General features: G+C 42.7%; 1 protein-coding gene across 40 annotated transcripts in view; it reads left to right on the forward strand.

Moving 5' to 3' along the window:
- Positions 1–25,916, forward strand: part of FHOD3 (formin homology 2 domain containing 3) — a 455,074-nt gene that overhangs the window by 293,766 nt on the left and 135,392 nt on the right. For all 40 annotated transcript variants that reach the window (XM_070220968.1, XM_070220943.1, XM_070220944.1 and 37 more), the window contains exons 9-10: positions 5,729–5,872; positions 18,752–18,990. In XM_070220968.1, coding sequence (XP_070077069.1) covers positions 5,729–5,872; positions 18,752–18,990 — 383 coding nt within the window. The remainder of the gene's footprint in view (positions 1–5,728; positions 5,873–18,751; positions 18,991–25,916) is intronic.

A 25,916-nucleotide genomic window follows, 5' to 3' on the forward strand; every position in this document is an offset into this window, starting at 1 on the left:
TCCCTGGTCACCAGTTCACAGGGCAGTGGCGGTCTTCAGTGTCCATCCCCAGAGGCACTGCTCTGGCAATGGGTTCCATGCTGCCCTGGGACAGCCCACTCTCAGGACTAGAGTTCCTCTATTCCAGTGCCTCGTTCCCTTCCTCCTCAATAGTTGAGGGAGGGAGGGTAGGGTGGTTACCTCCTGCAGATTGCTATGCCCTAGACCCCAGGCATCACATCAACCACCCCATGGGCCTTTCTCTGTACCCTCCAGGATGCTGGATGCAGGCTTACAGTACCCCACTGCCATGATGGTTAGTTCTTCAGAGAAGACCCAGAATCTCTTCCTGAAATATAGCTGGAGAAACATTTTCCCTGATGAACTGGGGACAATCTAGTAGAAAGCAGTATAATTAGGAGAAGTAACTTCTACGAGATATTAAAATGTTGTGCAAACTCTAAGAATTAAAACAATATGAACCTGGCTCTTTCTTCTGTAGACTCATGATTGGAGCAGAGGAGCTCTGAAACAGAACCCAGTGCACAGAACAACTTACCCTGTGATCGAAATCAATGGGGTGGGTTAGTTTCATTTATGATCAGGGGATGTTTTGCTAAATGGAAAGAGGCAAAAACATACTTTGACTGCATACCAAAATAAATTCTAGGTAAAGAGTTCGATGTAACACATCAAACCATAAAAAAATGAGAAGAAACTAGAGGTGAAGATTAGTCTTCACCTAACTGGTCTCTGGTTGTTGAAGGTCATTTTAATAATAAAACCAGTCAAAAAGATTCCAAAGGAAAGGACTGAAATATTTCACTGCATAAAACCATAACAAGTGTTATTTGTAAAATGAAAACCACAAATAAAAGCTAAAGGCAGGGCCGGCCCAGTGGCTCAGCGGTTAAGTGCAGATGTTCTGCTTCGGTGGCCCGGGGTTCACAGGTTCGGATCCTGGGTGCGGACATGGGACTGCTTGGCAAGCCATGCTGTGGTAGGCGTCCCACATATGAAGTAGAGGAAGATGGCCACAGATGTTAGCTCAGGGCCAGTCTTCCTCAGCAAAAAGAGGGGGATTGGTGGCAGATGTTAGCTCAGGGCTAATCTTCCTCAAAAAGAAAAAAAAAAAAAGCTAAAGACAAGTGACAAATTGGGAAATTGCAAAAAAAGGGGCAGAAAATTATACCATCCTAAATATATTAAGAACTAGTTGAAAAATAAATAATATTAAACCTACTAAGATCAAAAGAAATAGATAGTAAAACAACAAGACATTTTCCCCTGGTCCTGTTGGCAATGATTGCTTTTTAATGAAATGCCATTTGTTGATAAGGACACAGGAAGTTCTACAGTCTTGGTGGGGAATGGGCACCACTTTTCTGTAGGATAATCCTAAGAGTTCTATTTTTATTTTCAGTCTATTCGTGAGTTTATTTTACCATGCAATTTTGAAGCAATTTTCTGTTGGTTTTTTAAGATTGTCCTCTATTTCCTGTCATTTTCAGTCATTGACATTGTTTTGGAAAACACAATTCAGCAAAAATGGAATTTTCACTCTTGCACAGTGTTTTCCATTGTAATGCTGTCCATCTTCTTGACAGAGGCGGTGCTCGGCTGTTCTAATGATCCTAGAAGCATCTGCATGGTGTGGGCATCTGCTCTCAACCACTGGCAAAGACTCAGTGCCTGTCACACTCTCCTTGGCATCATATGGCATTTAATGTCCAGGAATTCCTTGCTTACTCTTTCTCTTCTGGCAGTTCTTTCTTATCTTTTGGTAGTTCGGGCCCAGGGGAAGTCCAGGAAGGTCCTGAGGACATTACTTCAAATATCATCCTTTCCTAGAAAGGGCAACAGACCACTGACATCCACACTGGGTTTGTTTTCTTTGGTTGAATTTTAGTCATGTTCATTGCCCCAGTGAGTAAAATCTTCTGAGATCCCAAACAAAATAATACACTGAAATGTTAATATAGATCTGGAAAAAACTCAGACTCTGAAATCTGGGAAATTATTGTATTGCTTTTCTAACTGTCAAAAAAATAAAAGATGGCCTAATAACAGAATTCAAGCAATTAACATTTTTAGGACAAAACAAAGGTAGCAAATTCTAGCCTGCTCATGGTTCTGAGACTGAAGTCTGCTCCCTTTGTTGAACAGGGACATTATAACAGGAGGTTTCCAAGATACAGACTAAACCCTCTCATTCTTCCCCCTATTCCCAACCCCATGTTGTCAGAAGAAATGAGGGAGCATCAGAAACTAACCATTTCTCACCCTGTGAGGGCATTACATGACGTCAGCTGTCTTGTTCCAGCTGAAATCCACTCAGCGGGAATCCCCCACATTTGGGGGGCTTGGATATTGACCACCTTGTAGAATAGGATGAGGCAGAGGGGGGAATGAATAATAGGAGGTGTTACTGTGGGGCTGGCTTGGAGCACTGGGGAAGGAGGGCTTCGGGGAGCCCTGGGGGGTGCAGGGCGGGTGCTCCAGTGGAGCCAGAGGGTAAGTAACCTGGATGGGATCCATGCTAAGTATTTGCCTCTGTTTTCACATTTTATTTATTTATTTTTAAATTACCATACAGTAAAGTCAACTTTTTGCTCTTGGTATATAACTGTATACATTTTAACACATATATAATTATGGATAATCCTTACAATTAGGTTGTAGAACAGTTCCATCTCCCCAGAAATCTCCCTCATGTTATCCTTTTATAGTGACATCCTGATCCCCTACTCATACCTCTGACAACCTCTGATTTATTCTTTCTCACGGTAGTTTTGTCATTTCAAAAATGTCAAATGGGGTCATACAGGATGTATCCCCTTGAGGCCGGCTTCTCTCACTCAGCATAATGCCTTTGAAATTCATCTAGGTTATTGTGTGTATTAATAGTTCACTCCTTTCTGCTGCTGTGTAATATTCCATTACGTAGATACACCACAACTTATTTATCTCTTCACTCGTGAAAGGAGATTTGAGTATTTACAGCTTTTGGCTTTCCCAAGTAATGCTGCTATGAACATTCGTGTACAGGCTTTTGCCACTCTGGTTTTATCCTACCAGAAAGATTTGATTGAATCAGTGAAAACTCAGGGAGAGGAAAATAAAATGTCTTTTAGGACAGAGATTTCTCACTCTGAGACATGCCTGTAAAGATTTACTTGTCACAAGCCCTGGCGAGACAAGGCCTGAGAGAAAACAGAAAGGGGGTCATGAGTGTTCTCTGAAAGTGAAGACGTCAACAGACATTTGCCTCACAGACTTTTCCGGAGCAGCTGCCACCTTTGCCAGGAGTAGGCAACTTAGCAGTGAGGTGTCAGGGTAGAAGTGGGAGGACAGAGCCCAGGTAGAGATAGGAGTGTGGCAAAATGTGCTGCGCATATTAGAGAATCAGCTGAAAATAGGTGGATGTGTGTTTCTAGGATGAATAGTGCCCCCCCTCATGCAGGCGGAGAAAGAAGCTGTGTTTGTTTGTGGCAGAAGGCCATCTCCCCTGCAGCCACACATGAAAGGTAGTGGTATGCAGGCTTGGCTCAAGCCCAGATTTTCACAGTGGAAATGACAAATGACCTCTTAATACCCTTGGTTCTGGGGCCATTACTGAGCATGGCTCCCTGAGTTTATTTGCTTCTATAGATCTAATTGTTTAATTATTTAATAGCAATCCCCCAGCCCATCACAGTTGGACTTGCTAAAGCAATGGGGATTAGGTCTAGGAATTTAACCCCCCTGGAAACCTCTGAGAGAAAGAACCTCAGTTGACTCTCAGCAGGGAAAAAAAGGAAGAAGGAAGTGGAACCGAGAGGTGAGGAGACTGCCAGAGGCCTCTCTCTGTGCCTCATCCCGGCCCCCACAGTGTTGTGTAGAAAGTTTTAAATCTAACATGAAAGGTCAACTCACCTGCGTTCCTCAAATTGTGCGTTTGGCGGAGTCAGCAGTCAGGGCCCTGCAACGGTGAGCTGTGCCCTGGCCTTGGTATCGCCATTTCCCACTCCTCATCTTTTGACAAGTTCTAGAGTTTTCACTAAAAGCAAAGGATAGACTTGTTATGATGACAGGACTCTCTGAATGGGTGCCTACTTTTTCAGTGAGCATTAGGAGTCAGGGCAGCTCGCTGGACTGATGCCTGCTAATGCCATGGTGACCACTTCGCCTGGCCCCTGCACACACTGGCGTGTGCTTTCACACTTGGCCACATAGGTGTGAGCACCTATTGGTTACAGCTTCTAACTGGTTCTCAACCTCCTGTTGTGTGTCTTTGCTGGGGTCCTGATTAACTAAACTGTCACATCCCAGTTATTTTTTCATTCGTTTCTGATCTCGACAGCAGTGATTTGTGTCTAATTTGCTCACAACAGACAGGAAAAAGCCATCATTTGGGTTTTGAGTAGAGATATACTTTCCAATATTAATAGCCCCAAAATGGAAGTGTTAGAGAAATTGGTACTATCAAATGATCCTTACGAAAGTGTTAGGCTTTTTTCTTCCTAGGCGAGTCATCATTTTAGAATAATTTTTGAAATATATGTAGCGTTCTTAGAAATGCGAAGGTAGTAAAATAAATGGGGAGTAAAGACCTGTGCCTGAAATGCCAGGCCAGAATAATTTGTGTGGAAGGCATGAGTGTCCAAGGAGGAAGGCTAGAACAGTAGCCCTGAGCACAGGGTGGACCCCAGGTCTTCAGAAACTGCCTGTTAGTCAGGCTCATTCCTTCCCTCCCTGCCTTCATCTCCCTCATTTATGTAAGGGGCTTGTAGTAAATCACCTCAAGGGTCCTTCCAGTTTTGAGCAGAGGTCTTATCTGAGATCCCCTCCTTCTTTTAAGAGAGGTGGAATTCATAGAGAAGTCTGCTTGTTCTTTCCTGGGTTGTCTTTCTGCCTCCGGGATGCTGCTTTATGAAATTTCTCTTGTTTTCCTAAGTTTCATAGTCCAAGGGGCAGGCCTACCAAATTGAAAGAAAAGGGAGTCATTACATCATTACAACGCCAGCTGTTGGTAGATTGATCTTAACCCAAGTTTCTAATCACTGAGCATGTTAGTTTTCTATCACCATGTAACAACTTACCACAAATTTAGCAGCTTAAAACAACACAGACTTATCATCTCCCTGTTTCCGTGGGTCAGGGTCCAGATACCGCCTTGCTGCGTCTTTTGCTCAGTCTCACAAGGCTGCAGTCGAGGTGTTGACCAGGGCCGGAGTCTCATCTGAGGCTTGGGATTCTCTCCCAAGCTTCTGTGGTTGTTGGCAGACTTCATTTCCTTGCAGCTGTAGGACTCATGATGGCTTGTTGCTTCTTCCAGGCCAGCAGGATAATCTCTCTTCTAGTCTCTGAGCTCAGGAAAGGCCTCAGCCTCTTTTAAGTGGCTCACCTGATTGGTTCAGGCCCACCCAGGATAATCTTCCCTTTGATTAACTCAAAGTCAGCTGATTTGGGACCTTATTGGCATCTGTAAATATCTCTTCACCTTTGTCGTATAATGTAACCTAGTCATGGGAGTGTCCTGTCTACACTCAAGGGGAGGGGATTATACAGCACCTGTACGCGAGAGGATGGTATCTTGGGGTTCATTCTGCTTACCACACTAAAAGAGTTTTTCTCAAATGAACTTGTCATCTGTCTTGCTTTGTCCCATATTGTCATAGTCGTAGCCACTGGCTACCATGCAAAAAATGCCTCAAGAGCCTTGAGACAGTCTCCTAAGACATGTCTGTGTCCTGTTCTCTCCGTCCAGACGTTGTCAGGATTGCCAGACCAAGACACCTTCTATGATGTGGTGGACTGCCTGGAGGAGCTGGGCATTGCGGCCGTGTCCCAGCGGCACCTGAACAAGAAAGGGACTGACCTGGACTTAGTGGAGCAGTTGAACATTTATGAGGTAACCAGACCTGCTGAATCAGAAACTCTGTGGCCGGGCCCCACAGTCTGGGTCGCACAAGCTTCCAGGTGATTCTGATGCACACGCAAGTGTGAGAACCCCGGATCTAGGAGAAACTCAGTAGCTTGCTTGCTTATTGATTTATTTATTGCTATTTTATTTGAAGGAGCATGCGTTCTGTCAGCAGCACTTCTGTTCAGGGTAACAGACAGACAGACAGACAGACAGAGATCGCATTTCTTGTACTTGAAGTGGCAGAGCTTCAGGCAGGGCTGGCTACATAATTTGCAGGGCTCAGTGCAACATGAAAATGCAGGGAAAAAGTGCTGTTAAACATACTAAATGACTTTTTACTTTCTTTTACAGTCTCCCACCTCGTTATGGTATTTTTTATTTGCTGTTTAACGTCATTGTAAGGAAAGCAATATTAAAATGTAAAAGTGTTAGCATCAATTTTACTGTTCATCTTTATATTGTGCAATGCCAGTTTAAAATATAAATATAAGAGCATTTAACTTGTATGCAGAATCAGAAAAATTACCCCATTTGTGTTTGTAGCTCCTCCATGCTTATGTATTTTGCTCTTACTGGAACAGTGGAAACTCTGTACAACATGAACTCAGCTGTTTTTACTTCACTTCTTGATACCTGTTCATTCCATCAACACTCTACCTTCAACTTACTGATGAGTAAGGAAGGCTGACAAGGAAAGGAACTGTAGGCTGCCCTATCTTTTCATTTTTTCTGTGTTATTTCACCACGTGTGGTTGGCTAATGCGGGAAAGTAACATAGGTAGGAAAGGAGATAGTGGGACCCTTGGGTTGCTATCTGTCTGCATTCAAAGCAAGTTCTGATTTGCATGGAAAGCATGGTCTCCAGGCTGTCAGTCGTAAGTGGATGCTCAGTCACAGGTGTAGCACACTTTCTTTGTGCTAACTTCGAGTCTCACTGAACTCCCGCATAACGTGGGTCTACCAGCCCTCTGCACTCATGGGCGCGAGGAAGGGCAGACATGCATATTGCACCTATTTCGTCTGCTCATGCACATGCTCCTTTGTCCCATTGGACTTCACTTATAAAACACAAGTTTAAAGACAAAACTAATAAAAATTTCACGATGGTGAAAGCAGATCATTAAACCAAGCACAGAGCCCTGCCTAGTGTGAGCATGGAGCCCTGTACAATTGCACAGGTCATATGCCCATGGAGCTAGCCTTGCTTTGGGTTATGTGTCATGGTGTTATGGACTGTTGATCTGAGTTCAAACTGTTCTCTGTGGGTTAATTTTAGGCCAAATGCCCCCCTCTTATTAAAGTTACTTATCTGATGTAGCTATTGTCTGAACTCTCAGTGAAGGTTAGAGAACATTTCATGAGTAGCAAATGATATTCCTTTTTACTGATCCTCATCATCCCAGTTTCCTCCTTTGGCTGGTTGGGAGGCAGAATCTGGAGATGTATTTTCTCTTGGGTGGTGTGACTTTGATCAGGAAAGCTTAATTCCTTTATTCCTTATAGGCCCGAGCTTGCCCATAATAATGGCATGAGCCAGGCTATCCCTGAGGACATTCCATCAGTGGCATTCCACTTTTTTTTTCAGAGTTTTTCCCCCCAGATGTCATTCACATACCGCAAAATTAACCATTTGAAAGTATAACGTTCAGTGGTTTTTAGAATTTTCACAAGGTTGTGTAACCATCATCACTATCATATTCCAGAATGTTTTCGTTACCCCCAAAACAAACCCCATACCTATTAGCAGACACTCCTCATTCCTCGCTGCTCTCCATACCTCATATCCCCAAACCACTAATCTACTCTCTTTCTGTAGATTTGCCTTTTCTAGACATTTCATATAGTAGAACCATACAACATGTGGTCTTTGTGGTCACATGTTTTCAAGGTTCATCCATGTTATAGCACGTATCAGTACTTTGTTCTTTTTGGTGCTGATATTCCGTTGTATGGATGTACCACATTTTGTGTATCTGTTTATCAGTTGATGGATATTTGGGTTATTTCCATCTTTTGGCTATTATGAATAATGCTGCTATGAACATTTGTGTACAAGTTTCTGTGTGGACATATGTTTTCAATTCTCTTGGGTATATACCTAGTTGTGGAATTGCTGGTCATATGGTGACTCTGTGTTTAGCTGTTTGAGGAACTGCCAGACTGTTTTCCAAAGTGGCTGTACCATTTTACCTTCCCACCAGCTATGTACTGAGGGTTCCATTTTCTCTACATCCTCCTCAATGCTTATTAGTGTCCATTTTTTTTATTATAGCCATCCCAGTGGGTGTGAAATGGTACACATTTTGGGTTTGATTTATATTTCTCTGGTGATTAATGATGTTGAGCACCTTTCCATGTGCCCATTGGCCATTTGTACATTTTTTGTGGAGAAAGTTCTATTCAGATCCTTTGGCCATTTTTAAATTGGGTTGTTTTGTTACTGTTGAGTTGTAAGAATTCTTTATATATTCTGGATACTAGATCCTTATCAATATAAATTTTAATGTTTTTTTCTCATTCTATGAGTTGTACTGTTTTACTTCTGACCTAACCGATCAGTCTTATTCATCCTTATTCATAGTGATATATATTTTTAAATCTTTCCTTCTTCCACTTATAAAAATAATATGTACTCATTGAAGAATATTTGGAAAAATACCAAAAAGTATAAGAGAAAAAAATCACCCATGGTTTTATTACTAACCGTGGTTAACATGTTGGTCTGTTTTTCTAGCCTTTTTTGTATATGTAGGTGTCTGTTCTTAACTATGGAGATAATAGTCTATATATGGTTTATACAAGATTCTGTGTACTGAATCTTTTATTAGTAAATGTGTTAGAACCATTTTCTTTTGTCCTTAGAACTTCAAGAACTAAATTTTATGAGGAACATATTATTCTGTCTATATGCATGTACCATAACACATAACCTCTGTTTTTTCAGGTTTAGATTATTTCCAAAGTTTCTGCAATTATAAATGCTGTTATAATGAACAACTTTATTCACAAATTTTTGTGCACAGCTAGAGTCTTAAGAAGGCTATTTCCCAGCTAATTGACTCCATCTTCACTGGCTATAAGTAAAGAGACTGACATGTAACTCACTATTTCCTAAAAGTTACCATCATAATAAGTGACAAGTTGAGAAACAGAACAGAATTATCTTTATATGCTCTTAGGAGAAATCAGAGGGAACTGAACCAGAGATATTTGCTGTCAGAGTTTAAAGCTTTCCATAGCTGGCCAGCTTTTTGTGACCTTGCTCTGGGTATCTTCTCCTCTAGCCAAGCCTCACTTACCCAATTATCTGCTCAGACTTTTGTTTTTCATTTTCACTGGCACGTGGTGTTGGGTGGTGGAGGGGTATGTTCTTAGGGCTCCTAAAAAATAGGATAAACTAAGAATACTAAAGATGGAGAAGGAAGAGACCAAAGACAGTTGGCTTGCATGAAGGCAGAAGATAGACTTGTGTCAGTACAGACATCTCCCCTTCCTTACTTCCTTTTCCCATTTGAACGCCCATCTCCAAGAGTCTGCTCAACTAGGGGCTTATAGGATCGCAGCTTTAGATTCTGTGTGGTCAGTGTATATCCAGAACAGAGTGTGATGCAGGTGAATTTTCCATAAGTGAACCAATAGGTGCGAGTTTTGAGAAATAGCCTCTGTACCTACTCCAGGAAACTACTTCCTGTTTCAGGGCACACCTTCTCTCCAGCCTACCTGACTCTCAAGCTACCTCCCCATGTCCCTATTTCTCTTCATGCCAAACTTTTCAAAAGTTGTTGTGTGTTCACTGTCTTCCTTTGGTCAAATTGTATTTGCTTACTATTTTTGCATCAAGTATACGTCATTTGCAAAGTAGTTAGACGTCATGTAAAGAACAAATGTGTTAGCTTGACTGGATCACTAGATGCCCATGTATTTGGCTAAACATTGTTCAGGTGTTTCTGTGAGGGAGTTTCTGGATGTGATTAACATTCAATTGGTAGATGGAGAAAGGTAGATTGCCCTCCCCAGTGTGGGAGGGCCTCACCCAATCTGTTGGAGGCCTGAATAGAACAAAAGGCTGTGAAGAGAGAATTCGTATTCTCTGCCTGATGGGCTTGAGCGAGAGCATCGGTTTCTTCCTGCCCCTGGACTCTGACGGGAACTTACACCATTGGTTCTCCTGGTTCTCAGGCCTTTGGACTGCAGATCTTGGGATTTCTCAGCCTCCATAATTGTGTGAGCCAAATCCTTATAAGAAGTCTCCATATATCTCCTATTCTGTTTCTTGGAGAACCCTGACTAATACACTCTTGTGCTAGCTTTAAGAACTAGAACATTGCCCATAGCTTGGAAGTGTCCTTTGTAGCCCTCTCTGGTGTCATCCCACTACCCACCAGCACTATTCTCTTTATAATTTTACCTGAAAATAGCTTATTCTGTGAGTTAACACGAAGAATCAGATTATCAAATCAGAGTTGATAAATGAGAGATCTTGCCTCGTATCTAGCTATGCTAATAATTTTGAGAATATAGGCTATATCAGTGCAGAGAAGCAGCAAGAGATCTGGGACATCCCTTGTGAGTCCCCAGGTCCTTTCTTCATGCATGCGACATGTGCTCTCTGACCCAGAATAACAGACAAGGTCTTCAGGTGAGACTCACAGTCACCTGGCCCAGCGAGTAGCATTCAGTTATGAAACATCGCTATTACGTATCCCAGGGAGTCATAGCTCATAAACTCATGAATTCTGGGTTTATTTACTGTAAGTAATGCTTAGCCACGAACATCCTGCTAAGGGCATTCCAGAAACAAGAACTCTCATTTTAGCAAATATCATTAGTCTATTTATTAGGTAGTCTAGTTATTAGCATATTTACAAGAGAGTCAATGGGTTACTTGCTTGCTTTCTTTCCCCAGAAAAGGAGGGAGAGGTCACAGCCCAGCTGCTTTAACTCCTTCATCCTAGTCTGTATCCCTAAACAACATATTGTTTAATTTTGTCTGCTTTCAAACTTTTTATAAACGGAATTGTCTCATTTGTATCCTCCTACCATTTTCTCTTTGGCTTAATGTTTTTGAGACCTACCCATGTTGTTATGTGGCATTCTAGTTTGTTCATTTTTACTGCTGATGAATATAGCATGATTTATTTATCTGCTCTTCTCTTAATGGATGTTGGCTGGTTTACAGTTCTGTTGCCATGATAAACAGTGTTACTCTGAGTGTGCTTGTACTTTTCTTTGTGTACGTGTGCAATACTTCCTCCGTTTAGGTATTAGTTTTATTCTTGCTTTGTAAAAATATTTAGAAGTTTTTCTTCTTTCTATCTGGTCTTTGATGGTTTTATGGACTTCCCTTGGGAAATTATATGGGTCTATGATCTTGTGTGTATGTGTTGGGGGACAGGAGATCTTTGGTAACTATATGTTTTTCTGTGGAAATTGATCTGTTTAGACTTCCTGTCTTTACTGGGATCAGTTTTGCAAAATGATAGTTTCCTAGGAAGTTACCCATTTCATCTGGATTTTTAAAGTCATTAGCAAAGAAATATGTAAATAATCTCTTACAAATGTTTTTAATTTTCTGTTTCAGTAGTTACTTTCCCATTGTTATTTTTTACCTTTTATGTTTGCAATTTCTTCCATTGTTCTCTGGATTAACTAGTGGTTTGTCTATTTTGTTGGTTTTTTTTTTTTCAAATAATTTTGATTTATTTGTGATTTACACTGCTTTTCTGTTTTGTAACTCAATACATTTTTATCTTATAGCGTCCTTCTTTTACTTTCTTTCGGTTTACTTTGCTATTCTTTTTATAGGTTTTTGAGTTCGATATTTAATTCATTTCTTTTCATCCTTTAACCATCCTTGCATTCTTGGAATATAACCCACTTGTCATGATGTGTTCTTTTTTAAAATTATGCTGTTGGAATTCTATTTGATACTAATTTGTTTAGGATTTTTACACAAGTGTTCATAAGTAAGATTGGGCTCCTCTTCATCCCCCCTTCCTCATTTTTGTATGCCGTCTTTATCAGTTTAGACATCACTGTTAGGCTAGCATCATAAAAAGGACGCTGACGGTCATGAGAGCACACTTACATATTGTTTCTGGACAACGTACTCCTGGTAGCCATGTCGATGGGTGTCTCCAGGGTACTTCTCTGATTGTTTCTCCTCAGTGCCCTCCCCTGGATCCTTCTTCTCTGTCTCCTCCCTGTCACTGTTGAGGTTTCCTTATCAGACCTCCACTCTCAGTCTACCTGGCTGGCCCTGTGATTTGCATAGTGAGCTCAGCAGCCTTGGAGGCTGCTGTCTGATATCTTGACCCTGAGATTTCCACCAAGGCCTATGGCTGCCTGCCCCTCTGCCTGCTTGTTGTCTTATATTTCATTCATTCATTGGAGCCCATTATATGTCACATATTCTGCTAGGTACGAAAATACAGAAAAAGAAGATCTGTCCCTACCCCAAGGAACTTTCATTCTGTAGTCTAAAACAAGCAGATAGCCGATTCCTCCAGCAGCTAAATCTGATGGCACAGAGAGACACAGAACGTGCTGGGGGAGTTCTGACTTTATGGGACATGGCCACCTGGAAGCTGCACACGACATGCAGCCACCCTAACTGCACCTTGATTTTCCTCCCATGACCCCAACAAAAACCCTGCACAATCTGTTCATGTCTCCACCTCCACAAAAAGCAGAATCTCCCAAGTTACAAACCTGGAGCTGTCCTAGATGCTTCTTTTTCCTCTGTGCCCATACTTAGGAGTCTCACTGCTGAACACTGCACTTCCTTCTGCATTCCCATTGTCATCCCCTAGCTCCGGCCCTCATCGTTTCCTACCTGGATTATTGAGATATCTCCTTGTTCGTTTGCTCCCCTGTGAATTTGTTCAGTCAACAGAACTTTATTGAGCACCTACTATGTGACAGGCTCTATTCTAAGCTCCAGGGATACAGCAGTGAATGAGACAGACAAGGCCACTTCCCTGAGGGAGTGCACATTCTGATGGATTGCAGTACATGGATAAGCCAAGAATCCGAGACTGTGAGCATGTCTAGAAAGAAAAGACATGGGGTGAGGTGGGGGCGAGAAACTGAGGCTGGGGCAAGGAAGGCTCATCTGAAGTGATGGCCTAAAGGAGACAGTGATGGAAGGAAGAGCACTGGAGCTCTCTGGCTTGGCAGGTGGCTGGAGGGGCAGGGAGAGCAGTGTGAGCAGAGCCTGAGAGAGGAGAGATGGGCATCCTGGGGGAGCTGCATCCCATGGGGGCTGTCTCTGCTCTCTCCCCTTTCCTAACTTTCTGCAGCTGAAAACCAGGTGACCCTCCTGAAAGTCAGATCTGAGTATGCCATTCCTTTGTTGAAAAAACAAACAACAGTGATGAGTGAGTGAATAGAAATGCTTTTCGCGGTCAGCAGGATGAAGCCCAAACACCTTGAGTTGGTACAAGAGCCTACACAGTCTGTGACCGTCATGCCCCTGTGGCCTTGTCTCCCGCGTTCCTAAGATGTCTCTGAAGTTTCAGCCATACTCAGCTTCTCTTGTTTCTTGGACTTGAAAGGCAGGTCTTTAGGGAGCTTTCCTTTATCCATTCTCTTTTCTTTGCCTAGAATGTTTTTCCTTTTCATTCTCAAGTTGGCAGACTCCTGCTCCTCCTGCAGGAGTTGCCTCACATGTCCCCTCTTCCACGAGGCATCCTTGGCAAGGTCAAAGGAGCTCCTGCTGCTTGTCCCCACACCTTGTTCCCAGCCAAGGAAGAGCACTTGCCTATCTCCACACCTCTGACGGACCAGTCCTCAGGGTGTACCTGCCTGTCTGTTTCCCTCTGAGCTACTTCATGTCATATGTCTCATTCCTCTCTCGAGCCCCAAGAACAGCAGTGCACCTGCCCAGAATAGAAGTTCAGTAAGTGCTAGAATAAAGATCTCTTTTAAATATCTTCACATTTTATGACAGTGTTTGCCAGATGCTGGGTTGAAGGAAGGCCATGATTTAATCAGAAAGCAGCCACCTCAGGGGGAAGGTGCCCTGAAGAATAACTCAAGGTGACACCTGCATGCTTTAGACACCAGGCAGAGGCAGGATTTTAATTCCTTTCTGAAAATTAATGCAGTTTTAAAAAGTATTTACTGCCACAGGACAACTAAGTTGAGTATATGTAGGGGCAGCGGGGAGGCCTATAAGCAGAGCCAATATTTTCCTCACAAAAGACGATGAATGTTTTCAAGCAATTGCAGAGAACTTGACTGGGCTCTAGAATGTTTCCTAATAGTGGAGGACGTCTGGTGACCATATGTCCTGGACTTTCTGGGGACAGGCCCAATTCCATGTAATTTAATTCCATTTCAGAAAGGTGATTTAATCCATGTTTAATTAAATTCATTTGAATTTTTATAGCTTCATATGATTTTTCAAATACATAAATTCATGAATCAAAATATCTTTTGTCAGATCATATGTTCTAACTTTTGATTTTGCAAATGTGGTCCTGGTAATGGGAAAGGCATCTTAAGGCTGAAGACTGGGGGTGAGGGGTAATTGGTACTTGTAGGAATAGTTAACCAATAGATCCAATCTCTTACGATCCTTCTTTGTCATATGTGAGAAAAAAAATATGTGTATCAATTAGCTCTTACTGCATAACAAATACACCAAAAACTTAGTGGCCTAAAACAGCAAGTATTGCTTATGATTCTGTGGGTCAGAAATTTGGGCCTGGTTCAGCTGAGAGATTCCCATGTAGGTGATGTTCTCTGATGCCTGGACTGGGGCTGAATGGTCTAAGATGGCCTCATTTACCTGGTTTGGCATTTAGTGCTGGCTGTTGGCTGGGCCTTGTGTCTTTAGCAGTCTAGCCTACTTCTTCACATGGTAGCAGCATCTCAGAAGGGCAAGTCCCAATAAACAAACACTTTTCAAGCCTCTACTTGCATTATGTTTGCTGATATCCCATTGGCCAAAGCAAGTCATATGGAAAATCCTAGACTCAGTGTAGAAGGGGGCTACACAAGGGTGAGTAAACAGGGAAGCATGATTCTCTGGGAGCCTGGCACTGTAACAGTCTGTCAGCACCTGTTGTCAACATAGTTCCTTCTTGAAATGGTACTAGCACTGGCATCTACTTCACCTAGAAATGGAATCAAGTTACATAATATGAATTAAAAAGACCATGTGGGATAGCAATATGAAAAAGGATGGTATCTGTTATGTAAAGATGGCTGCCTGTCATGGATGTTGGTGGTAATATAATGTTACAAACTCAAAGAAATGTTAATAGCTTTTGACTTCCATCATGAATGTTCAGATTGTTAGATATTTGATGATATTAAGAAACCATTTTAAGTGGGACAGAGGTATGATGGTTATAGTTTTTAGAAATCCTTATCTTTTAGGAAAATACTGAAATATTTACAGATGAAATAATATGATCTGGGATTTACCTTAAAAAAAATCTGGCTGTGGGATCAAGGGCAGGGAATAGAGTATAAATGAGACAAGATTGGCCAGGGTTGATAATTGCTGAACTATTGTGGGTGATGAGGACATCATAGTCTTTATACTCTTCTCCATACTTTGTGTATGTTTGAAAATTTCTACAATAAAAAGTTAAAAAGAATGTTCACATCACTCAGTGGCCTCAAAGGCAGGTGGCACTTGTCACAGATGCTACCCTGAGCTGCTCCTAACTGCTTTCTGTAGTATGTGTAAGCAATCAGCCCTGGGTTCTGGAAACTGCTTGCTCCTCATCTGGCTTTTAGTTTATAAAGAGCGTTCTACACTTAGTTAAAGGAGTTAGAAGGTATTTGACAAGGGGTCCAGCACATGAATCACTCTATCATTTGGCCAAGATTAGAGATCTTTCAGGACAGGATTGACCTCACCTTGGGTTCCCGTACAGCACACTCATCAGGCTTGTAGTTGAGTACATCTGACACCACAGAGTCAGTCTGAACATCTCCTGGGAGGTGCTGTTGTTCTCTCCAGGTCTTTCCAGCTCTTAATGTTCCTGACTCCAATCTGTAGTGCTCCCTAGAATCTGAGGGTTTGGAGCTGCCACTGTAGCCCTGTCTGTGACAGTGAAGCATCACTTCCTGTCATCAGCAGACACTGGTGAGTCTAGGATTCTTCTTGTAAAAACAAAACCGTGAGTGAACACCAGCCCCAGATTTCATGTTACCCTGTTCCTGACGGCCAAGCCTGAGGCTGCCAGTGGATCTACTGAGATTCTGTGCCCCATTCACCCCCTCCATGCACTCTTTTCTTTTTTTAAGGAGATAGATGTTTTGTTGAGGACCTGAACTTTAGCAAGCCCCCACTGAATTCCATTTTATAGTGTCACTGTGATAATTTTTTCAGCTTTTTCTTTTCATTTAAACTTTCTGAGTGTCTTCCTCTTCCTTGACAAGAGGCAGTTAAAGTGGATTTCACTTTGTGCACACTCGGTGTGCCTCTCTGAAAAGAACTATGAGCGGAATGCTACTTGATCCTTGGATCTCTGAGGTTAGACAAGGAACTAGAGATATCTGAACTCCACTTTAGGCACTAATCTTATCATTCCGAATGTGTGCTTAATAAGAAGCAGAATCAATACCTTAGGTCAGAATAAGTTCGAATGGTCTAGAATTTTTATATCTAAAAATGAAGAAAAAGTAATTGGCTAGAAATACTGTCCTTGGTTAGGTGCATAATCTCTCTTGAACTTTCCCCAGAAAAATGCCATTCAAAGTGGTAAAGTTGAGAAGATAAATGTGATTAGCCAAATGTATAATTTCTTTCTTAGTTCTGGCAGTTATACTGGAGAGGGGACCCTTAAAAAATAGACTTTCTAGTGAGACTTTATAACAATAAAGATTTTTCTGAACTCTTATCAGTTCCTACCTCAAACATCCCCAAATTATGTCTCACTAATAAATTCAGGGGAACAAAATAGTCACAATATTATTAAATTGTCTTCATGTCTCTGAGAGTTTGTTATAAAATGTATCTGGCACATAGATAGAAGAGTTTTCACTAAATTGATCTTATCCAGAAGCTGGAGCTGGAGGAAACTGGAGATGAAGCAAATAAAGGGTGGATGCCCTCCTGTGAAGTCAGCCATATGTCCCAGGTGCTCATGCCTGTGAACCTGGATGAGTGTGGCCAACCTGGCCTTGACTCAGCCAAGCTCATCTTGTTAGATGAACATAGGGGCCAAAACTTTGGGCATAGGGGACCACTGGTTTTGCAGTAGCCAGGTTTTCAGTAGATAGGTGATGCTAAAGCCATATAGTGTGGTTACTATCTGGATCTTTATGTTACTTCTCCATTCTCTCATATGTCAGGACTGAGTGGTGAAATGTGACCAAGAGCACCCACAAGGCTGGAGAACTTGTACCTTTGAGGATGTGGGACTGTGTGACTCCTTGGTTGCCAAGTCAGAGAGACTGCTGGACTTGGTTGGGCCTGGCTCATCTGGGCTGCAAGGTGGCCTGACCTACCAGTACTGTGTGATGGAGGAATTTGTGGGCATGCTAGGCCCCTTCATCTGAGGGCATAGGTTGGGAAAGGATAGTCATATTTATTGAGTCCCAGCCACAGAGAAGACCCTACCCTAGCTACTTTACATAAATTATCTTTATATAAGTTATTCTTACCACAAACCTACAAATGCAATACTTTTATCCTCGTTTGGGGGGCTAGAGAGAGGGCAAGTAATTTGCAGCAGGTCACACCTGGTTCATTAGTGGCACAGTCAGCATACACACAAAGGTCCAGTCAACCACTTGTGTTCTTCTTACTGTCTATTTTTAGAGAAGGTAGGCATGAAAAAATTAAAGAAGCTGGAGGTACCGATGAGTATAGCCTACGGCTGGGAAGAATGAGCACGGATGAGGAGGAGAGCCATGCAGAAGCACAGATGGTTGGGGTTAATGTGAGGTGAGAAAGCCACGGGGTAGGATCCAGGCTAGGGCGAGATCAAGAGATGGTGGAGCTGGGCCTCTGGAGAGGACATCAGCTAGGAGCAGGACTAGATATCCTTGGGAGAGGGCCGGGTTTGGGGGAGTGTGGTGCCAGTTGGCTAAGGTTTTCACATGAAAGCCAAAGTGGCAAAGTGTAAGCCAATTATTCTTCTGTGCAAGTATGCATCACTTCTAAGAGGAAATTTTTTTAAAACTTTATTCTAGAGGTCAAGTCTGTTTCTGGTATATATTTTTGTGACTTGCATACACGAGTTGTCTAGTATAACTACAGGCTGTACCCCTAGCCCTGAGACCAGGCTGCTGGGGGTGGCCTGAGAGCAGAGCATTGTGCCCAGATTCTGGAATTAGGTAGTACGTTCTGCAGCACTAGGCTTCCCAAAAAGATCTGTGCATGAGGCAGCTCTGCTGCCCTGGATCTTGTGGCTCTCACTTCTGACCAGAATCCTTGCCCTGCTCTTCTGAGCAGCCTTGCTGAGAATGCAAGCTTAGGAATGATCAGGAGCTTCAGGGCTTCCTGCCAACGGGCTTCAGGAGGGACTCTGACTCCTGCACCAGAGAAGAGTAAAGAGTCGCCCAGGAGAGATGTGCCCCAGAAAGGGCAATGCTGGGCTCCAGGGTAAAGATCCCATCTGATTACAAAAAATTTCTCAGACCTACTCATGACATCTTTTGATCTTTTCTTATCCATTTGATTGGGAAATATATACAGTGGTAAGTAAGCCCCTTTAAGTTTGCAGACGGTGCTTGGGAGGCGCATGGTTGTGAAGACCTCGCAGAGAAGCAGAGGCCACAGGGTGGGAAAACAGTGTTAAATCCTCATTAGAGTGAGGCTGAAATGCAAAGTCACACCTAGAGGCTGTGAAAGGATGTCAAGTCTGACGTTGCACTGGGCACACTCTGCTTTTTCAGGTGGCCCTTCGGCACGAAGATGGTGACGAGACAGCGGAGCCACCTCCCAGCGGGTGCCGGGACCGGAGGAGGGCCAGCGTGTGCTCCAGCGGCGGGGGCGAGCACCGGGGCCTGGACCGCAGGCGGAGCCGCAGGCACTCGGTACAGAACATCAAGAGTCCTCCGTCGGCTCCCACCAGTCCCTGCCCCCAGTCACCTCCCGCCCTGAACCCCAGCCAAGTGCGAGATCTCAGTGAAAAGTAAGCATTAACGCAGCAGCGGGAATGGGTGAAAGGATACCCAAAAGCGGGAGGGAGGCCCTAACCCCATTGGTGCTGGCTACTCTCCGCGCCCCGCTGGCCACACACCCAGCCCACTTGCTCTCTGCCCCTTCTCTACCGTTAAAACCCCATCCCCAGTTCCCACGGATCTTCCCAGGGCAGGGTGGCACTGGTGACATGTACACATTTGATCTTACTAACCTCATGAACTCTTCTTCACCCACTTGTATTTTTATATTATCTAATATCTCCATTAATATCTCTTCAGAAAAGCTGTGCTTTGTCAAATGGAAAAGAATTCAAAACACAAAACTTTAGCCTAGAAATAAATGGTATGCCGCCACATAAATGTGAGATTGTATTTTCTTGAGATACTGATGACAACACATAGTTGAGGTTGAGTTAAATGAACAAAACCATATAAGTTTAAAATATGTATAAATATAAAATAGATAATTATATATGTCTATATAGAAATTTCAGTAAATATGGATGCCATCATTTATTCATTCAGTCATACAGCAAACATTTTTATTAAGTGACTGTTATGGGCCAGGACTATTTGAAGCTGTGAAGATATATAAATGGAAAAGGTATGATCTTTGTTCTTATGAACCTCACATCTGGGCTAGGCAAAAGTAAGAATGAGGAAAGTAGAAAGGAAGAAATAGGAAGATTGACAATCCCATGAGAAATTATATATATTCAAAATATAAAGTTTGACAAAATCTGTAGGAACTCAGAAGTGGTTCCATAAAAAACAAGTGCAGCAAAAGGATGGTCACGCTGCTCTGGGGTCTGGGTCCAGCTCTATCTTCCCAAATGGATGCTGTCAGTCCGCTAAGATAATGAGGCTCTGTGGACTCGTCCATGCCAGCCGGGTCCACCAGGGCTGAGTGATACACCAGATTGCCAGTGCACCTCCTCCTGTGGCAGGCAAGGTGGGAGCCCTGCTCATATCATTTGCCTGCAGCATTTTCCCCCCATCATGCAGATCCACCTGGGAGCCAAATAAAGGTCAGGAGGTTGCATAGTGAAGAAGAACTTAACTCAGAATGTGTTGGATGGCCTTCAGAGAGTGATCAAGATGTGTCCCTTCCTCTCCATCCCTAAGGGAACGCCGACCCCCACCACTGCTGAGAAGTCCCCTGAGCAGTCTGCTACTTATAGAATCCTGGGAGTATGAACTAGCCCATGCCGCTGGGGGCCTGCAATTGCAGAAGGAGGAGGAGGGCATCAATCTGAGAGGGATATGCAAAGTACTGTCCATGTTGACACCCTTCTCTACCACATAGCCCTCCATCTACAGGTTTTTCTCTTCCTAAAAGTCTGTGTATAACAGGCTCTATTTTAGAGAAAAGGAAACCAGAACTTCTAAACAGGCTGAGAAATGAGAACATCTAACGTGAACATTGCACTTTGTGATCTAAGATCTTCAAGTAATTCAGGCAGTGCTTGAAGCTCTCTCTAGCGCTGCTTCTAGCTAATGGCTTGAGATATTAACATGGAGAGAGTTGAGGGAGGTGTATGCAATGGGCTGAAAAATCTGTATTTAAAATCACCAGAGATGCTGAGGGTGGGAGTTAGGAGACCTTGTCAGCAGCACCCAGTGTTCTTTTGCTCTGTCTGACTTACGTGGTGTTTGTTTCTGTTCTGTTTCTTGCTGTTATGCCTTTGGTCACTTAACGTTGTGAGTTCAGGTGGCAATGCTTTGTGATCTGTTGGCAAAGGTAACAACAGTGGAGTGGACTATCCTGGGCACAGTTCACAGTTTCAAGACACTGGGCTTGGTAGGATCTGGAACAAGAGGCCACAGATGCTCTGAATGCTACTGTCTCAATCTTTTCAAATAGGACTGATTTTTAATTTTACTGAAATTATTATTTTAATGTAAATGTCTTAGCATTTATTTGAGAAAAATACACTTTCCAGCTTGTAAAGACAGATAGCATTCTACAGATTGAGGATTATGAAGTGGTTTCATCCATGAAGCCTCTTGGAAGGATTTTGCCCTGTGGCCCTAAAGCAACAGTACAGTTTTGGCAGAGGTAGGAGTGAGATGGCGGGAAGAGGTGACGAGAAGCCAAACGGGGAATGATCCCTGCGAGCATAGCTTAGTCACCTGCTCCACATCTGTGCCTCGAAACATTACCTTAGAATCCAGTCGTTCATTGTGTTCCATTCCCTGTAGACCTTGAAAGACACAGAAGCATGCCTGACGTAGATTACTCTTCATCTGTGTGAACATTCTGGCCCTATGTATTGCTAACTTATAGCAACATGCCTGCATACACCGCACGTGAGGAATTTAACTCTGTGACCCAACCAATGCCAATGCTTTTGAAGAGAAGATAGCAGTATGTTAGAAAGAGATTCATGTCATCCTAGAATGTATATGGCACTCTGCACTCAGATGAATTTGAATTTAATTTTCACCATGACCCTCTGGAGGATCCAGGCAGGACAAGTGTCATTATCTTTGCTTTACAAGTGAGAAAACCATCAGGGAGTGGGTGCCTTGTGACAAATCACAGGACTGGGGGACTGAGCCATGGGTTAAATGCAAGTCTTTGGCCTCTGCCTCTCAGTGTCTGAGTCATACAAAACCACTTCCCAACCAACCATTACTAAGTGTATTCACTGAGTGAGATTTGCACTTCTGACTTTTTAGGGAGGGAATTTGATTTATATACCATGTAGGTGTATTTTTCTTGAGGTAAATAAAAAAATAAAAAGAGAGGTGAAAAGGAGACAGTCTCCGAGTCTCCTTAGAGTCTTAGGCCTGCTAGGCTATGTGCTTTAGTTCCAAGGACTAATGACTCTCAACTCACATTGCTTTGCTTTGGTTTCTGAAGAAATAAAACTCCACATAGAGCATTTACCAAATAATGTGCGAGTTTATTGGTCATCTGTCACCTAAAATTGTCTTTTGTGATTGTGTGTGCCGTATGAGTTTCATCTTTGCACTTAAATGTACAGATTTGATCAGAAGGAAGAAAAATGTTGGCACTTTCATTTTTTGCCAAAAAATTATTTTTAGCATATAATCAGCAAAAGAACCAGTGTCTCTGGTTATATTGTAATAGTATATAATTTAGTACTAAAAAGTCTTCAAGGTTGTCTAGCCCAGAGCAGGAGCCCTTACTGTGCACTTCCAGGCTCAGACATTCTCCTCCCTGAGGCATTTCATTCTATTCTTGAACTTTTCTGCTTGTTAGGAAAGTCATCTGACCTAAATTTGTTCCATAGTGTTATAGCTCTCTTGTTGCTCAGCATTCCATTATATGGATACAATTTCCCCCTAACGTTACTCTGTTCATCCCGGTTCTTGTCTCTGTCAACACACACCAGGTCTTCTTTCTGCTCTGTATGTCGGTCTTTCTGATAATGAACATTGCGTGGGACTTAATATATGAAATTTAGATTTCATCCTGTTGATTTCCACACAACATTCCAACCCATAGAGGTAATTTTGAACATCATTGAGTCACTAATATTAGCGGTTGTGCCATCCAGCTTTCAGTCGTGTGTCTATCTTCGTACACGTGGAAGTGTGACCTGGCGGGTGGTAGATGATGATAACTGGTTGGGAGTGGATGGTACAGACTGCTGCCACGTGCCTCAAAGGCAAAGGTTGGAAACTTTGTCTGTCAAGGGCCAGATAGTAACTATGTTAAGCTTTGTAGGTGAGACCGTCTCTGTTGCAACTACTCAACTGAATTCTGCCTTTGTAGCATAAAAGCAGTCACAGACAGCAGGTAAGCACATGAGCATGGCTACATTCCAGTGAAACTTTATGGACACTGAGATTTGAAATTTAAATGTCATGAAATATTCTTTTGAATTTTTTTCCCAAGCATTTAAAAATGTTAAAACCATTCTTAGTTGACAGACGGTACAAAAACAGGTGGTGGGCCAGATTTGACTCACAGGCTGTAGTTTGCCAACCCCTGTTCTCAGAGGCTGAGTTTATTGAGGGAGGTTGGGAGGAAAATGGTCTGGAAGTGGCAAAGAGGAGTATGTGGGATGTGAGAGAAGAATCCATTGTGCCATATAAGAGGGCTGTAGAGAATAACGTCCTTAAAGTTTAGGGGTAAAGCAAGGAATATTCCATGAAGAGGTGGAGACTAGAGGGGATTTTGCTGATGACTGCTCATGAGTTCCCAGGGCACAGTGGAAGAATGGGGGTTGGAGAGGGCAGGAGATGAATCAGACTAGAGGACATACAGAGCCTGTGGGGACACAGGGGCCTTGTGATGAGTCCAGGAAAGGTTGGGCTTCTCAGGGACATGGAGGCAGGCTGGGATCAGTCCCACTGGTCCCCGAAGGCAGTCGTTCTCAACCAGAGGTGATTTTGTCCCTCGGGACTTGGGCAATGTCTTGATACATTTTTGGTTGTCATACCTGAGGTGGGGAGTGCTATTTGCATCTAGTGGGTAGCGTCCAGGGATGCTGCTAAACGTTCTACAATGCCCCAAACAGCCCCCCACAACAAAGAATTAACTGTTCACCATTTTATTAGCCTACCTTTTCTTGGTGATTCTGTAGAAATAAAACAAATATACTGAGTACTTGGCAATTAGTAACCAATTATCAAATGCATGTTGCCTTCTTTCTATATTATTACTTCCAGAGTTTTTATGTAAGTACATTTAAAAAAATTATTGGCTTAGTGTTCCATTATATGGATATATTGTAATACCATAATGCCTTCATTCATTTTGCTATGGCTTGATGACAATTTTTTCCTAGTACCAAACTTTCTGTAATGAACACACACGCACAAATGTGTTTGTGCGTGTATGTTAGCATTCTTTTAGGAGAGATTCTTAGAAGTGGAATTCTGGATCAGAGGATACTTAGATTTTAAATATTGATGTCCCTGTGTTGCTCTCTCAAAGGCTATGCCATTGTGCTGTTCCACAGTCAGCATGTGATTGACCGTTTTCCCACACCATCACCGAAACTGGATGTTAGGAGCTTTTCAGAAGTTTTGTGATTCTGAAAAGTGAGATGTGGTGCCTCGGCATTTTAATTTGCGTTTTTTTATTACTACTGAGGTTGTTCATCTTTCATTGCTGTGTTGGCTGCTGACATTTCCTTTTCTGAGTATTTCCTGTTTATACCCTTGGCTCATTTGTCTCCTGAATGGTTTGTCTATTTTAATTGATGTATAGCTACTGTATGTTTAATATGGAAATTTTCAGATACAAATCAGAGAGAATATATGTATTCTTTATACTTTATAGATATTAACTTTTTTCTTTTTTGGTGAGGAAGATTCACCCTGAGCTAACGTATGTTGCCAATCTTCCTCTTTTTTTGCTTGAGGAAGATGAGCCCTGAGCTAACATCTGTGCCAATCCTCCTCTATTTTGTGTGTGGGTCACTGCTTCAGCATGGTTTATGAGTGGTGTAGGTCTGTGCCTGGGATCCAAACCCATGAACCTGGTTGCCAAAGTGGAGTGCACCAAATTTAACCACTACACCACAGGGCCATTCCCAATATTAACTTTTAGATGACTATGTCACAAATACTTTCTCCATATCTTTTAAATATATTTTAATTTATGGTGTCTCTTGATGTGTGCATAAAATATAAGAGAGTCCAGTTTGTTAGTTTTTTTCCTGTGCAGCTTTTAGGTGTCACCCTCACTCAGGAAAATGTGTCCTCTTTCTAACTGCAGCCTCTCTGTATCATCCTAGGTGAATGGTTTGTTATTTTTCCTTCACTCTCTAGGAGGTAAGTGACAGTACCAGTAATGATAGCAGGAGCCAGCATTTATGGAGCACTTAACTTTGTATTGGCTCTTGTGCCAAGCAATTTTACATGTATTGTAATTTCCATGAAGAAGGTGGTAGTATCCTTCCCATTTTACAGATGAGGAAACTGAGGCACACAGAGGTTAAAGAACTTGCCCCACATCTCACAGGCGGTAAGTGGCACAACTGGGTTTGAACCCAGACCGTCCTAGTCCAGAGTCTGCACTCAGAACCCAACATCCCTGGCTCTAGTCTCTGGACCTGTAGAACACATGCGGTAGTAACAAGTTTTTCTCTTTCGAGGATGCATTAGATTTGTTGAGAAAGCAGAAAATCATTCAGAGTAAATGTTTACTGGAACTTGATAATCATAATGGGCTATTTTGTTTATAGTCCCTGTTTATTTTGATCCCGAAATAATCATACTGATTTGCTTGTTTTTCTCATAAATTGGCACTGAAGACAGTTTCTGAAGAGGAGTTCTGAAAATGTCAGAGCAATAAGTACAAGATTGGAATAAGCCTTCCCAGTTAATCAAAATTGACTAACCATAAGCTTAGTGATGGGAGAAGGAAAGAAGACATAGAGAACAGGAACTCATCATGGTTGAGAGGAAGCCACAGTTACCTATCAATTATTGGAGGCTAAGCTGTCCTCACCTTTTGGCGCTCATAGCTGAAGTTCACCAGTTAATGGCCCAGTGGGTGGTAGGAAGAGGGAGCCAAGCCTTGGGGCTGAGCCTCCAGGGTAGGAGCTGGAAGAGGCAATTGGAGATGGTGTTGTTTTCCTTTTTCCTGCAGGGGTAGGAAAGGATGTTGGCCCCTCTCCACCAGCCACAGGAACCAGTGAGCAAATGAGGGAGCCTAATTATGGAACCGTGCAGGGTGGGTGAGCTCATCTGCCTGTATTTTGACAGGAAGGAGGCATGTTTGGATGCTGAGTTCTAGGGCAGTGCGTTGTTCTCTTGTCTGTCTCATGCCCTTGTCCACAGGACTTCATTGCCAGGAGTCACAGAATTCATTCTCCAGTTAGCTGCAGGATCTGCAGCAGAAAAACAGGCTAGTCCCTAGCTCTGTCTTTCTTGGAAGCAGTTGGCAATAAGCAATCAATTTGCAAGAAAAAAATATATCGTGCACCTAGTA

This window comes from Equus caballus, chromosome 8 (genome assembly GCF_041296265.1).
Source record: "Equus caballus isolate H_3958 breed thoroughbred chromosome 8, TB-T2T, whole genome shotgun sequence".
Taxonomy (NCBI): domain Eukaryota; kingdom Metazoa; phylum Chordata; class Mammalia; order Perissodactyla; family Equidae; genus Equus; species Equus caballus.